General features: G+C 40.9%; 1 protein-coding gene across 4 annotated transcripts in view; it reads left to right on the forward strand.

The window, feature by feature from the left end:
- The window catches only part of LOC138510501 (zinc finger protein 530-like), a 463,288-nt gene that overhangs the window by 157,098 nt on the left and 290,638 nt on the right, over positions 1-15,552 (forward strand). For 3 of the 4 annotated variants that reach the window (XM_069626199.1, XM_069626200.1, XM_069626197.1), the window contains exon 4: positions 8,236-8,349. In XM_069626199.1, coding sequence (XP_069482300.1) covers positions 8,236-8,349 — 114 coding nt within the window. The remainder of the gene's footprint in view (positions 1-8,235; positions 8,350-15,552) is intronic. The other variant, XM_069626198.1, reaches the window with a different exon arrangement.

A 15,552-nucleotide genomic window follows, 5' to 3' on the forward strand; every position in this document is an offset into this window, starting at 1 on the left:
TCGGGAAACCGTGTAACAGACATAGTATGTTTGCACGATTTAATACCAGCTCGTCCTGTCTTCTATGTATATTCTCTAGCAGAAGATGATGGATTGTATCGTCTTTTAGTTTGGCTTCTACAAATTCCTTATGAGAGGAACTAGCGTTTCTGCTAGCCAACTTTTCTTCCCTTCTTTCAGTCATATGTTTATCAATACTTGTCCTTTTCTCGTCCATTGTTGGAAACGTCGGTTGATTTTCTTTTTATGCAAGCTTTTGTGTTAAGGGGCACAAATCTAGACGGTAGCTCATCTTCTTCAATATTGTACACTTATTCAATTTTTCCTTTTTTTGGAGACGTCTCTGGGATTTGTTTATTTTTAAAGGTACAAACTTCGTAGGACGATCTTCATCTTCTGAGTCTGTTTCTTGTACTACCCGGTATCCTGTCAGTTCCCGGGGTTGAGTTACATGGGCCAACCCCTTGCTTTTTGTAACCTTGGGGGATTTAGAAGTAACTGTTCTTGTTACGGAGGAGTTTTAAGGAACACTCTCTGTTTTTTTTTATTCAGAAAACACTCTTTCGGTCCAACCTTAGTGCTTAACCATTGTGTAGAATGTATCTGTTTTACTCTTTGGCCATCTCTTTCCACCACTTTCCTTATAGTTTGATCTTCATTATTTGAGAAGTTTTCCCGATCTAAGGTGCCTGTATACGGACCGTCTCTTCCAACATGCACTCACTCCCATCTTCATCCAAGTCTTTGTCTCCCGTTATTGGGTATGTTAAAAGGACCTCAGTGTCCTCCTTGTACTCCTCCTCATTATTCTTATTCGATTTTTCCTTCAGGATACTATGACTTGTACTCGAAACCCCTAACTGTAAGGTCTTCCTGGGGGATGTGACTTTTGGCATGGAGGCACTATTGTCAGTGTTTATAGGGTCCTTTCTCGACTCTTTTTCAGTGTTTTTCACAAAATGTAAGTGTTTTTCGCTAAGCTTAACTCTATTCAGTAACTAGGCAATGCTGGATTGATTTTGTTTTCCAGTTTTTGTTTTTGTTTTATCAGTCTGGCTTTCAGCAGCTGTCTTTTTGTGTTAGGGGAATTCAATTTTCACTCTACTTCGCTTAGTTTTGAGAAGATATCCTATTTCCTTTTTTTTTTTGGAGGATTGTGGTCTAATTTCTGTGTGTTCCCCGCCGATAGATTTGTAGTTTTTTAACTTTTTGTGCGTCTGTTGAAGCTGCAACTCTATCACACATTCTACTTCTTCATCCGAGCAAACAAATGTTTTTATTTCGTCATGATTTGTCACAATAGGGCGAGTGGCTACTCCTGTTCTTATCCCAGAGGGGTTGCAACCAATACTCTTTAACTATGCCTTACAACCTCTCTCAAACTGTTTTTTTGGTCTCTTTGGTTTTTATATGCAAGTCCGAGTTACTTGTTGTTTTGGCTTCTGCGTCTGCCAGAACCCGGGCCTCAATTGTCTCAGTAGCTACGTCCTTCTTTCTCCAACGTGATCATGTCCGGGACCCAGGCTGGTTTCTCAGGTTTAGAATTTTTTATTTTTAGCTTGAATAGCAGAGTCAATTATATTTTGTAGGCTGTTAGAAATACGTTCCTCGTTTTTGTCAAAGTTGGATTGCAGCAGAGTTACAAAACCTTTGATAAATATGGGTTTTGAATGTAACATTGCAATTCATGTTGACTGATCCCTGACTTGATCGTTCAAGGATTTGTGAAGTTTCATATAAGGTGTTAGAGTCAAGGTAAGAGCAGCAATTAACTGTGTTTATTGTAGGTGACTTTTTGTTGGATGCTGATTCTGTGTCAGTCGACTCCATGTTAAGCTGTTGTTCTTCAATCACAATAAGTGATTCGTCTTGATCTTTACTTAAGGAGCCGCATGCTTTTACTCCTTCTGTAGCTTGCGCACGCATTATGTCACTACAAGAATTACAAAGCTGTTTTAACAACAGAGACTGCATATTTTTCTTTACGTATGCCATGGCTTCAGTCATAGTGGCCTTGGTCTCCGATGATTTCTGTGTTTTAGTGACCTCTGACTGATCTTCGAGTGATAGAACCTTTAAGAGACCAGATGTAACAACCTCTGGTTTATCACGTTGATCTTGTTTTTGAAAAAAGAATCTGTTTAGCCAACAATGCATCCGATGTTAATGTAGTTGGTTTTCATTGAGGTCGGGTCACTTTTTTTATCAGTTGATCTGTACTGCGGTTGTTCTTCCCAAAGGTGTATATACCGTGGAAATAGAGGGTTTGGAGAAAGATATGCATAGCTCGTCTGAAGGGGAGCCCAGGCCAGCGAGCCCCAAATCTTCTTTTGTTCCTTCCTTAAAAGGGGTTGATACATCAGTGTTCACTACCAGAGTACTTTTATTTTTACTCCAAAGGCGTCTTATCCAGGGTCTCAACAGGGGAGGGGCTCACAGTACCAGAGTTTTTTTTTTCCTTTGTAGAATGTTCTCACTGGAAGTCGTTGAAGCACCCATTACCACTTTGATGTTAATCGGGCAAACGGTTGCGCTCGCACCCACGCCCACTCCCACATCTTTACTGTGGTTTTCCATTGATCCCTCTAGGCGAACAATGGCTCTGGCGTCAGAGTCAGAACTCTCATTGTTCTGAGTTGGATCATTTAAGCCTGGGCACTCTCTCTACTCAATGGCGTTTCGTTTTTGCCTTTTTGTTGTGCCGGGTTCATTCTCCATTTTGTATTAGTGTAGTATTTCCAACGTGAGCTCGTGGGAGTATATTGGGATCAGATGTAATAATGCTTAAGAAAAACGAATGCTCAGACTCGACCCACTCAGCCCACTGCAGCCCACTTCGAGCAGCAGTGTACAATGTTCAATGTATGATGTTTTTTTTTATTTTTTACCAATTATAATAACCCTGCCAACAGTCATCAGAGAGTGATCAGAGAGCGATCAAGGGGATGAACCCCCGATAGTCTCCGGATCACAATCGCTTACTTACCTTAGTGCAACCGCTAAGGAGTGTAAGGCAGAGGCGAGGCACAGTACTTGCAAGCCAGGGCATCGGTACCCACTCCAGCGCTCTCACCGGCACAAGTACTAGCTCCAGCTCCAACGCCAAACCCCCTGGTTTTTCCGAGGTACCATAACACACTGTGGTGGAGAGAAAGCACCAGATAGAAACTCAAACGACTTTGCTCCAACGGCGAAAAGAGGTTAGAAGAAAGAACCTCGTAATGTTTAAGAATGCGTCAAGCCGCACTGCCTGAACTGAAAGGAGAAGAGCAGACAGCCGTTTCCAACACAATACTTCTGGCGTACGACTATATAATCTCGTAGTTCAGTAATACACTTGGGAGAAGTCCCATAGAGAAATGAGAATAAATATTAGAGGTTGGGGAAGTAGACCTTCCAGATTTGAGACTGTTACATCAGTGCATGAAAATACCTATGATTACTCAGAATGATATAAATCTTTATTGGCCTCAATCAGGATATTATCTTTCAAAATAGCAGAATTAGAAAGCCATTTACGTGACAACTTCAAAGGTTTTATCTCAACTATGGGAATCCTATGCTAAGAAGAACCCTGGCTTTTGACATATAGGTTTCACCTTAATGGAGATCCGTAGATAGACTGAAGAAAAGGCCCACTTGTTTAATCAAGGGACAACCTCTCCTTTAAATTGGTTAAGATCCCTGTGTATTTGACTTTTGTTAAGTGCGTTCCCTCACATCAGCTAGCAGTAATGAAGAACCTACCTTTCTAATGATCATCATCTGTCTTAGACCTAACTGCGAAGATGGGATAGCGACATTAGAGGGAACTCTTGAGGAACTTTGTGTCTGTGTCATTCACTAATGGTGTCTTCTTGGTTGGACCAGTAAATGGTCTGGAAGCAGTAAAGTGCATGGAGGCCTTCTCTCTGGGCCTTTTTTGAGCTAGATCCCATAGACTATGCAAGGCAAAGAGTGGGAGATTCACTTTGTGGATTTCCTGCACAGCATGGGGAAACACAAACATCTCCACCCACATTACTTTTTGATGTAGTTAAAGAGGCATGTATAGCTACAGATTCTGCCTTCCCTAAGTAATAGATGAAACAGCGGCCCACTTCCTGTTCCTTTGCCCAATTACTCAGGGACTTGGGAAGTTCTATGTAACTCTCTTACTAAGATCACCTGGAGTACGGACAATTACAGAATCACTTGAATTTTGGAAGACACCCAACTATCCAAGAAGGGGTTTTAAGGTGGCTAAATTCATTCATAGGGCTTGACTTGTAAGATTAAATTCCTATTAAAGCAGCTTAATGTTGACCTGAGTAAAAGCTGTGTATGCGGGACAGTGGATATACAGGGGGGCTGCAAGAGCTTAGGGTTATAACTCGTGTTTAGCATCCCTCCCCCCCCCATGCGATATTGATTTATTGGAGCATAAATAGTAAGCTCACAAAAATACTGAATGGAAATTGATTGATGGTTTTAGTCTTCTTATTCTCTTTTTATATTTGTATTTGTATCTGTTAATTGTAATATGAAATATCAATTTTAAGATTGTATGTTTTATTTGTCACCAGGGTAACGGATATGTATTGACATTTTATGAAATTGTATGTATTTTTAAAATGTTACTCTTTTATGGCTCGAATGCTGAATAAAAGATTACAAAAGTGAAAGATAATGGTGGCTTCCATTAATAATTAACACTGGCACAGCACTAAGGACTATGAAATCTTGATGCAGGATGAATGGCGATCGGCCACAATCCATAAGCTTTCACTTGCCGATTCTTGATGTTGGGGCTAGAGTCTTCACGCAACGGGATAAAAAAGAAACTATTAACTGAAAAAATATGACTGACTAGTTCAGATAAGAATAGTGTTCCCTATGCTCTTGCTGGTTCTTTCTGGTTCTAATTATCTGACACTAGATAATTATCTACAATGGATGGCCCAGCTGTCCGTGAGTTTGGTGCATTAGTCACATGTCATGGTCTGCCTAAACCTTTCCTTGCAATCTAGGACTGCTTTGGGAGCTGCTATTCTGCCAAACTGAGCTACGCAAATTGTTTCACAATGCTAAAAGATAGCTGGACTCCGATGCTGACTTTGAAAATATAAGAAGGCTAATAGGAGGAGTAAGATTGAAATACATTTTAAGAAAAGAGTAGGCCAAAGACCGGTTTAGCTCTGTTCAAGAGGCAATCAAGTCAAATGGACAGAAATGCTGGGTAGTTGTATATAATGATGGTTTTAAAGACACAGTCCCAAGAAAGTCCCTGATCATGAGCCAGACCTTGGAGGCTTGTGTGAGTTTCCACTTCAGCACACCAATTGCGTTGACCTCTAGCCTATATAGTGAAACAAAGCAGTGATGTTGATGTTCTCGAAGTAGCCTTCATTGATGCTTGTTATCAAAGTCTTAAATATCTCTACAGAGTTTTGCCCGTTGTGGGCTCAAACCCGGTATTAAAAATGGTCCCAAAATAGTGGTTATGCAGCCAAACCCCTCATTCCAACCCTGTGGCCCAGTTTCAACATTTAATTCAAACCAGAAGAAACATTCACGATTGATAAGGCAGCATTGTGAGGCCAACATTGAATACGGGCAGTCAATCTGAACCGGTGGGTTATGACTTAATCTCTCACTAATCAACAATATATTATAACATTTTGTAAAATACTACCGGAGAAGCGGAAAAATGGGCGATGGTGTGCAAGTTAATCGCAACGGAGTATGCTGGCTTCAAGTGAGGGTACTCTGCCTTTGACCAAGCATCTTTACTTGTTTTTCCTGCTGACAACAATCCATAATTTCTGTGAGAACTACTGTACACAGGTTCTATCGGCTGTGCAGCAGCCTTCAACATTGTCTACCAATGGCCGCTTTGTCAAGAGTTGAACTACAGGATTGGGGCCAACTTCTCATCCTGTTAATTCAGCTGCACTCAGCTAATTGAATAAATGTTTTTGCCTGATGAGGAGGCAAGCAACAAACCAAAATGGGCTGCCACAAGACTGTCCCTTTACCCTTAGTTTATTAACTCTGTTCATCTCTGATGTCTCGGCAAGTCTGGCTCATATTAATGGCTTTCTCCCAAAGAATGCTGGGCACAACCCTTCAGTATGCCTATGCTACCATTCATAAACGGCCTTAGGCCTACAGCATTTAAGCCAACATGAAGTCTGTTCCTTCAAGGATGATGCACATGTTAACATCAACACGCACTAGACACTTTTCACAATTTGGGTCTAAAATATTATCAATGCTGCTTATGGCATTCCCATGTAGGGGAGCAAGGTTTTTCTGGGCAATAAACAATGTAGACTGCAGTGCTGGGTGAAAGCTCAATGCCACAACTACAAATGTACAAAACAAACCGAGTGACCAGTACTCTTGTATGCCGTGCAAATATGGGGCACCCCAGATCACACTTTGCTGGGGAAATTCAAGGGAATGAGCCTACCAGCCAATATTAGGGTGGCTAGAATTACACTAGCTAACCTGCCACTTCAGAGCTATGCTTTGATGAGCGATTTGCATATGTGTGTGTGTGTGTAATCTGAAAGGCAAGGTAGCTAGATTAATTCATTTGATACTTTTTCTGAGGGCATGGCTTTGAAATGGAGACTGCTGTACTCCTTGTTGCTGCCAGAGGAGAGAAGAGGATGTGGTAAACCGTACAGTGGTTGAGTATGAAAAGTTAATTAATGTACGTAACTCCTTTTTATAGGACACCCTAGCTCTGCTGTACCAACTTAATGAATAGATTGAACTTGTTTGTTTGGAGGAGGTAGACATCATCAGTCACTTGATTTACACCTACATTGAGATAATCTTGTATTATTATTATTATTTTGGTATTTATTGAGCACAGACATAGCTTTAAGAAACAATGGAGCACTTTACAGAGCTATACAACAGTACAGATGCATAACAGAGCGTTTTAGAGATGACTACAAAATGGATCTACAGCGGGGTAGGATACGGAGGGTCACAGAGAAGGGAGACAACTGGGCAGGGAGGAGAAGGGCACACGGCCCCTCTCCTCCCCTGAACGCACCAACTGAGCGCTACCGAGGGTGTTCTGGCTTCCTGCTTACTATACTCAGTTATATTTTCTTGGGACTATTAGGCTGATTTTGGAGAGTAACATGGGCAGGTATTCCCCTTTTGTGAAACGCCACCTCCTGTTAGAAAGTGATACCTTTCCTGCATGCTTTTTTTGAATTCCAATGTTTCCATTCCGTATAATTTCATGTTTTTCCTTCTTCAATCGAATGAGTTTAAAAAAAAGTGTTTTAGACAATGAAGCATATCAATTTAAAAAACATAAATATTCTTCTTTAATGGACTCTACCCCAAGCCCACTACTAAATAGCTCAGACTCTATGTAGGCCGGCCGGTAAATTCACTTTTCTATATCAGTGTAGGAGAGTTTGATTTGATTTTACAAAGAGTGTACCTTTCGGACAGATATTGAGAAAGAATGATGGATGCATTGATATTTAGACTTTCCCTTTTATGCCAATCAATGGATTTTAAATATTTGCAATCATTATTTTGTAGCCTATAATGTTGAAGCAGGACTCAGCACATGTAAGCAACTGAGACACATTCCAATTAGGTTTCTCTTCAAAATATGGCGTAAATAGATAAAAGGAAACCTTCTTTCACTTAGGGATGTCATCATACAATACCACACTACACACCTGCTAACTATGCCCTCAAGTCAATGCCATCCACATGCCTGCTTTTAGCACCCTCATGGTTCAGCTTCCCCACAGGCTCCCCCAGCCTTCTCTGTTTTGTTGAGAAGCCCTAAACCGTTTTCCTGTTGATTGCACAAGAATGTCAATTTCTCTTGATCATTGGAGAAGCTCACCAGTGCTCAAGTTCTTCATGAAGCACTAAGCCATTTGCTTATACAGATGCCTGTCTCCTGCATTATAACATCATGGCACACCTACTCTGTTCCTCAAACTACCATGGGTCTCATGGAAGATTCAAGGGGACATGATGCAAGGATAGGATTTTGGTAAAGATTTGTAGAAACCTTTTTGAATGGTTCGTTGTCTAGGGATTCCTGTGTGCTCTGCAGTCCACAGTACAAAAGACATACTATTTGGATCAGCCCAAGCATTTCCTGAAGGTACTCCATTGCATTTCATCAGTGTTTCTGTCAATGGAAGGGGAAATTAATTTTAGTAAGTGTATAATTTACTGATTTTTGTCTTTTTGGAACAGGTGGTGCGCTTATCAATGCTGATGTGTTATACAGGCTAAACAGAGAGGAAATTCTTCAACTCGATGATCCTCAAGGTTCAGAAGCGAAAGATAGCAACACATGTCTTGGTACAGGTGAAAATATCTACAATATGTATGTTGTTCTGCTTCAAAATGGTTTACAGGGATTGCCTTTGTTACTCTTTACCGCCAACTTCTACTTACTGAAATGTTATTCATAATAGTTTCAATCTATTTTAGTAATGTGATGGAATTACTTCACAATTTGTTCTTCGGTGGGACTATGATATGGTAACAACTGACTTCAGCATATAAATCATTTGTATGTTCTTAACTAGGTTTGCGTATGTGTCCTATGTTCTTGACAAAAAATGAATAATTAACATGGGGAATGTTGAATTCCTATAACTTATGCTGCATCACTGGTTAAAAGAATAAGACCAATCAATGGACACCATCAATATGATGTCCCAGGTAATTATACCCTCTCACATTACAAAGGCAAATCACCATTAGATAGCCTTCAAGGAGTTCAGTTTGGGTGGACATAGTAACAGATAATTTTGCTTTGTCCCTAAAATTGGAGGTAGACTCAGGAAGATCGAATGATCCTGAATGTCCCATGCTTAAGAATGTTGTAATGGCAAAGAAAAAAAGAATGAGACGGTTTGCTATATTTAGTGAAATAATTCAAATGGGAATAATTGACGGAAACAGTAGTTTGTTGTCCTCCATTCTAGGCCCATAGTGCAGGCCTGAAATGGTTCTATAATATCAGCAATTAACCCCTGATATCTTTGCAAGATTTGTTACAGAAATAAGAGCACATGAGAGGAGGACAATGACTAGCTGTTTCCATGAAGTCTGTAAGGTAACCAAAGCAGAATTGGTGATGGACCTAAGGGCCCTTATCACAATAAAGTACAGGTGGTACAGGCGAAAGCAGCTCATAAAAGAGCAACCCTAGCCACGAAACTAGAGCTAGAACAGCAAGACAGGGAAGACTTGTTATTACTGCGCTCACTTCCCAATTCCAGGACATTCTGGGAAATGGTAAACCACGGCCTGAAACATTACGCCCAGTGTAATTTAATTATGGCTAGTGTGCAGAATAACATCTGGGTAAAGCACTTAACGCAGAACCCTCCGAATCAGTATAGTTGAGTTAGTTGGAGATCTAACAGAAAATCCAACCCTAGGGACGAGCGGAGTACGTTTTTCGAATACGCTGAAGTTTTGTGTGCACAGGCATGGGTGAAGTCCAGGCCCGGCTTGCACAGGCATGGGTGAAGTCCAGGCCCGGCTTGCATCCCCTCGGACCTATAGCGTTCCTTTGAAACTTTCTGGGCCCCTGTTTTTAGCAATTTTATTCAATAGCATATTAGAGTTTCATTCATTCCCTGCATCTTGGATGCAAGCAATTATATTCCCATCTATAAAAAGGCAATATGGACTTGCCGACAGCTTATAGACCAACCCCCCTGCTGGATTCCCAGTTAAAGATATTCGGCTGGGTTGTGCTGTCCCACCTCTAGAACTAGTTAACAGACCCAGCTGGGGTTCTGTGAGGGAGTGGGCACCAACGAGCAAGCACTGTACCTTTACTTGATTGCAGCAAAGTGCCTTTACATGAATAGAGAACCGATATACATGGCATTCATGGATCGGAGTACTGCATTTTACAAGGTAAACGGGGAGAAACTCTGGCAATGCCTCAAATCCATGAATTGTCTTGACATCCTTTCGAGTCTACACACCAGAAACAGCATTCATAGATAATTTTGGGCACTGTCCCGATGGTTTCCTGCAGAAGTGGTGGTATAACAGGGATGCATATTGGCCCCTCTACTCTTCTCACTATACACCAATGGCCACACAAACAATTTGAGGCAGAACGCCAGCATTCTGCATTTCGAAACGCAACATATCTGGTACTAGCGTATGCGAACGATACAGTGCTACTGGGAAGGACTCCACGCGCACTACAGAATTATTGGACACACATGCCGAGTACATGGAAGGCTTGGATCTGCAGATTAGTGTCTCAAAATCTGCGGTTCTAATTTGCCATTCCAAAGGCAAAACGATTGAGGTATACTGCCAACACTTTTCTGTCAATGGTAAGTCCCTCCGATTTATATCTGGATATTACATTTTCCAATAAATCTAAATACATATGTGTCAAAACAAGCATCCAAGATGGCACAGGCAATAGGAGACACAAAAAGATTCTCCAACCTCGTAAAGGCTCAACAATTCAATTTTACTAAGGGCGTATAATGCCAAACCCAAAGCCATAGCTTTAAATGTGGCTAGTGTGTGGGGCTTTCAGAATACTACAACTATATCAGTAGTGGAAACATGTTCTGAAATAGATCGTGTCTGCCGCAAACTAGGCAGTTTATAATTAACTGGATGTATCTCCATTAGAAGATGAGCTAAGACTGGAACCCTTAAGGGCTTGGAACAATAATAAAGCAGTGCCGACCAAGGAAGTTGTCTCTTCCATGATGTACAGCAAAATAAATGTTTGCAGATTCCGTGGATGGCTTTCATCAACAAGTCCCTATTAGAGGCAAACTGTAATGTTTCCTTTTCCGATTTGGTTATAACAAAACCCCTTAGCAGAAAAATGTATCTCTTCCATGAGACTTGGAAAATAAAATGGGAAGAGAACAGCTGGAACTAGAGGAACAAACCATTAGGAGCTATATAATCCTCCGAATGTCAGATACCAGGATACTTAACATGGCCTAGGATGCAAAAAGATCATGTCCTTATAACGCGAGACAGATTTGACACTATCCTTTTGAATGGAATCACTGCGAAATAACACACATTTCAATTTGCCCAATATGTATGGTGGACATAGAAGATTTGCTCCACCTACTGCTCTTTTGGCCAGCCTACAATTCACCTTGTCATCACTTCTTGATTCCTCTTCTCAGACCAATGTCTTTTAAGCAGCGTAGACCTGCTTTGCTTTACCTGTTAAAAGCTAGTACACCCCTCTTGATCAAGGTTTCTCAAAGCTTCATTGTTCATCAGATCCAAACTGCTGAATGTAGAATGACTGTAAAGGTCCAGCCTGATCCTTACACAGTCTCTTAGTCAGCAAGGCCTGACTTATTGGCTCTATTGAATCTTTGCACGTTTGGACATAAATGTTTGTATTTTAAGTAAGGCTTAAGTGTAGGAACCTAACCACCTTGCATATTTAACTGGGTCTTTTTTGTTGCCATGTGTGGATTTAAATCCTAAATAATCATCATAGGCTTTTAGGCAAATTTGGACATGGTCCATTGTCTGTTAACTGATTGTACTGCGTGGAATCTGTTGTTGATGAGACATGTGCATTATGTGTTGATTTTATTTGTTGTAAGTTTAATGAAAGATTATGTTCTGAATAAACTTGTTTTCACTCCTAATGAAAGCGCCTAGTTGAAGTTGCTACCATCAAGTTCCATATAATATCACTTATAGAGAAATTGTAATATGGAAAATGAAAAGCATATTCTTATAAAAAAAAAAACCTGTAGTTGATAATCTGTTGCGCACCTTTTAACATTGAGCTGTCCAAAGCACTCTAGTAAAGCAATGTATAAAATATTTTGGGAGCTGTTTTCTGGCTTCCAAGTGTATTTAAAAACTCGTTTAAGTGTCCCTAATAGTACAAAGAGGCTTCACAGGAGCACAATGCAACCCAAACTTTATTTTTTTGGGAGTCACACATTTCTCAATTTGGTTAACAGAAAAGTAACAGACAGACAAAGTTGAAGGTGTTAAAGGAACTGTAGAGGGAAGATCCTGCTAAACTACAAGAACTTTGATAAGCAGAAATATACTCTCTGGAAAAGTTCCTAACTGCTTGTGACAGGGATTTTAAATTGGAATTTGGTTATCAATGTTTCATGAATCACCAGAATATTTCTTGTTAGTGTGCATCATATGCTGCCAAAAGAAATATATCAATTCTCTTCCAAAATAATGTTAATACCACTGACGTTATACTACCTTCAGAATCACAGATTTTAGGTTTTTTACTTTTCTATTGCATTTGCTTTGTTCTATTCTAAAGCATTGTCACCCGAAATGTGCTCAATTGCATGTCAGACACATACTTCCATTCATTAGCACTATAATCTTGTGGAAAGAAACTCTTTTCCTTGGTGTTTAAGAATTAAGTAGGACCTCTTCTTGGTCTATGTTTTCTAAAATAATATTTTTTCCTATAAATGAGTTCCCAGTATCTATAGTCACACATACTTAAAAGGAAATGCCAGATCCTCTACACAGAGCTGGTAACCTTTTACCCGTTGTGGCCACTGCAACTCAATCCATGTGCGACAGGCTTTTGTTATTAGATGTCACAAAATGGCTGCCACATCTCACACAGAAATGTTGTGTGTTATGGTCATTTGTAAAAATGTAGTTCTCTTTTTTGTAACACTCAGTTTATTCCAACCCGTCCCTTTGTGAATATGGGAACCTTCAGATATCATTATAAAAAGATATGTGTTTTTGCCATAAATGTAGTACACTTCAACATTTTGCAAAACAAGGAAAACTGAGGCCTTCCACTGTGTTCCAGTCTTAAAACATGTGTTCAGACCCTTTATTTTTCAGTGTTTCTCTGTATTTCATTTTCTTCTTTAGAAATGTAATGTTTAAACATTAAACATTCATTGTAAATCCATGCCAAACACGTTTAAAGTCCTTTTGAGGCAGTTGAACATACAAAGCCACACAATGAATGCAAGTTCCCCAATGGCTGGAACAAGTAATGTAAACAGAATGTGTATCCGGTGCCATCCCTTTGTCAGAGAATCAGCCAACAAAACCCCTAAATGTGTGGGGCTTCAATCCCAAAGGGACAGGAACTGAACAGGAGAGTCATCATTAGGGGGGGTAGGGAGGGGGGAAAAGAGAGAGAATAAATATATATATGTGATGGTCATCGCATGTAGTTAAGTGGGAATGTATGATCCATTGACTTTGCAAAAATTGTCTTTGCCTCTGTAATGTGTCCACAGGATATTACCTTTTTTGTTAGTAAAAACAAAGAGGTGATGGCTGGAAGGTTTAGAATGAATCTTAACCACTGGCATTGCTCTGGGCACCCTCCAGACCATCGTTCTTCGCCTGCCAAGCCATTACAGAAGGGGAAAGACCATATGCAAATCAGACTTGGCCCCACCCCAAAAGGGGCTGTCCAGCCGAACTGCTAGGTCACATCCCTTCTGACGAGACCACAAGCATACCCAAACATGTTTCGGCCTTGATGGATCTTATCAGTGAGGAGTAGCTTGGGTCTCTTTGCCCAGCAGGCATGGGACCCACGACTGGGCATACCCGTCCCACTCTGGTGACCTGAGCCAATATGGCGGATTATCTTGAATCAAGAAAAACTGACACCAAGAATCTTTTTTCTGCCAAAGGATCCACAGTACATGCCTTCCCACCCACTCCAAGGGCGCCAGACAATCTAAGGCGACAATTTGTCAATTTAGAACGACTCTGTACCAAGGAAATTAACAAATTCTGGGAGAGACTGAACGGTGGTCTGGAGGGTTGCCCAGAGCAGTGGCAGTGGTTAAGATTCATTCTAAACCTTCCAGCCATAACCTCATTGTTTTTGCTTTTTGTTAGTATACACTACTCTTACACCTGCTGTCACAGGTCGCCGCAGAAACTGAGAGACAGTTCAAGAGTTTTTATAAAATATTAGCAAAGGACTGGTTTGGTATTCTGGGCCGGTTGAGGTGGGGCCACTCTAAGGGTCGTCTCTCTCTCTCTCTCTTTCTTTCTCTCTCTCTCTCTCTTTCTCTCTCTTTCTCTCTCTTGCTCTCTCGCTCTCTCGCTCGCTCTTTCTCTTTCTGTCTTTCTGTCTTTCTCTCTCTTTCTTTCTCTCTCTCTTTCTCTCTTTGCGCTCTCTTTCTCTTTGCTCTCCCCCTCTCTTTGTTCTCTCTCTCTGCTCTTTCTCTCTCTCTCTCTCTGCTCTTTGTCTCTCTCTGCTCTTTCTCTGCTCTCTGCTCGCTCTCTCTCGCTCTGCTCATTCTCTCTCTCTCTCTCTCTCTTTGCTCTCTTTTTGCTCTCTCTCTCTCTGCTCTCTCTCTCTGCTCTCACCCTCATCTCCGTGGGCTCCCTCCACCCAAGCCCAGGTTTACCTAATCCCCCAGGGGGACTGTAAACTAGAGATAGGTTACACCTACTGTCTAAAAACTCACTGCCTAGCTGTGAGAGCCTGAAGGCAGAGAGCTAATCTATCTTTCTTCCTACTGGACTTCCTAATTGTTCCCTAACCTTTTCCCAAATATATAATGGTGTTTTTGGGATTGTGCCAATAAGGCCCCTGGACCGCTCTCTTCCTTTATGCTCTATTGTACTCGTTTCCCTGATATTAATACTCCTCTGAAGTATCGGTTACACGGAAGCGTATTAAGGTAACTTATGTATTTATTGTATATTAAATATAAAGTTAAGGAGATCAATAGATATGTAGTATCAGGCTCCACCGGCTGACGACCTCTTCCGTTGGCAATTCAAACCTCCTCCGCTCGCTCACACTCGAAGCGTCCTCTGCACTATGACGTGCTTCAAAGGATCACCTCTCGTGCTTGCCTGGTCACGAGCTCTGCAGTCTTTAGCTGAAATGCTTATACTACACATCTCCCCTTCTCAATATTCAAAAACATAACAAAACTGTCTCTTTACAAATCGTATTGGGCTCATTGTTCACACACGAAGTCTTTCAATCTGCAGGGATGATGAATGACTCTCCCTCTTCTTGATGTGCGTGCGATATCTGTTCTTAATTTTGGCAAGGAAGTCATTGATGGGTCTTTCTCCTGTGTTACATCCCTCTGACATCTCTCAACATCACTAGTACCATTTGCATTCATACCCTCTCTTGACTTTTCTCGACTATTATGCATTGGTGCATTCTCTACAGGAGTATCCCACACACACACTCTCTTCATATTCCAGACTCTTCCATTTTCAACCCTCACTGCATGTTTAAAAACTTCAATGACTCCAACTGGCTTGGACCATTTACATGGACCATTTCTCAATACAGGTGGAAGTTTGATTCTCACTCGTCCTCCAACTACCAATGTTGGACTCTTTTTTTTTTTTTTTTTTTTAGTGCTTACAGACACATCCTGATTTCTTTTGTTTCTTAACTGCATAGTTCTGATGTTCTGACATGCATCTCCGAAATCCTTCCTTATCACAGTCATTCTTTTTAACCAAGATGGTGTTAACTTAGTGTTAGCTTTCCTACCTCTACTCATTTCAAATGGCGACAGGCCAGTC

Source organism: Ambystoma mexicanum, chromosome 6p (assembly GCF_040938575.1).
Source record: "Ambystoma mexicanum isolate Mex_15411 chromosome 6p, UKY_AmexF1_1, whole genome shotgun sequence".
NCBI classification, from domain to species: Eukaryota; Metazoa; Chordata; class Amphibia; order Caudata; family Ambystomatidae; genus Ambystoma; species Ambystoma mexicanum.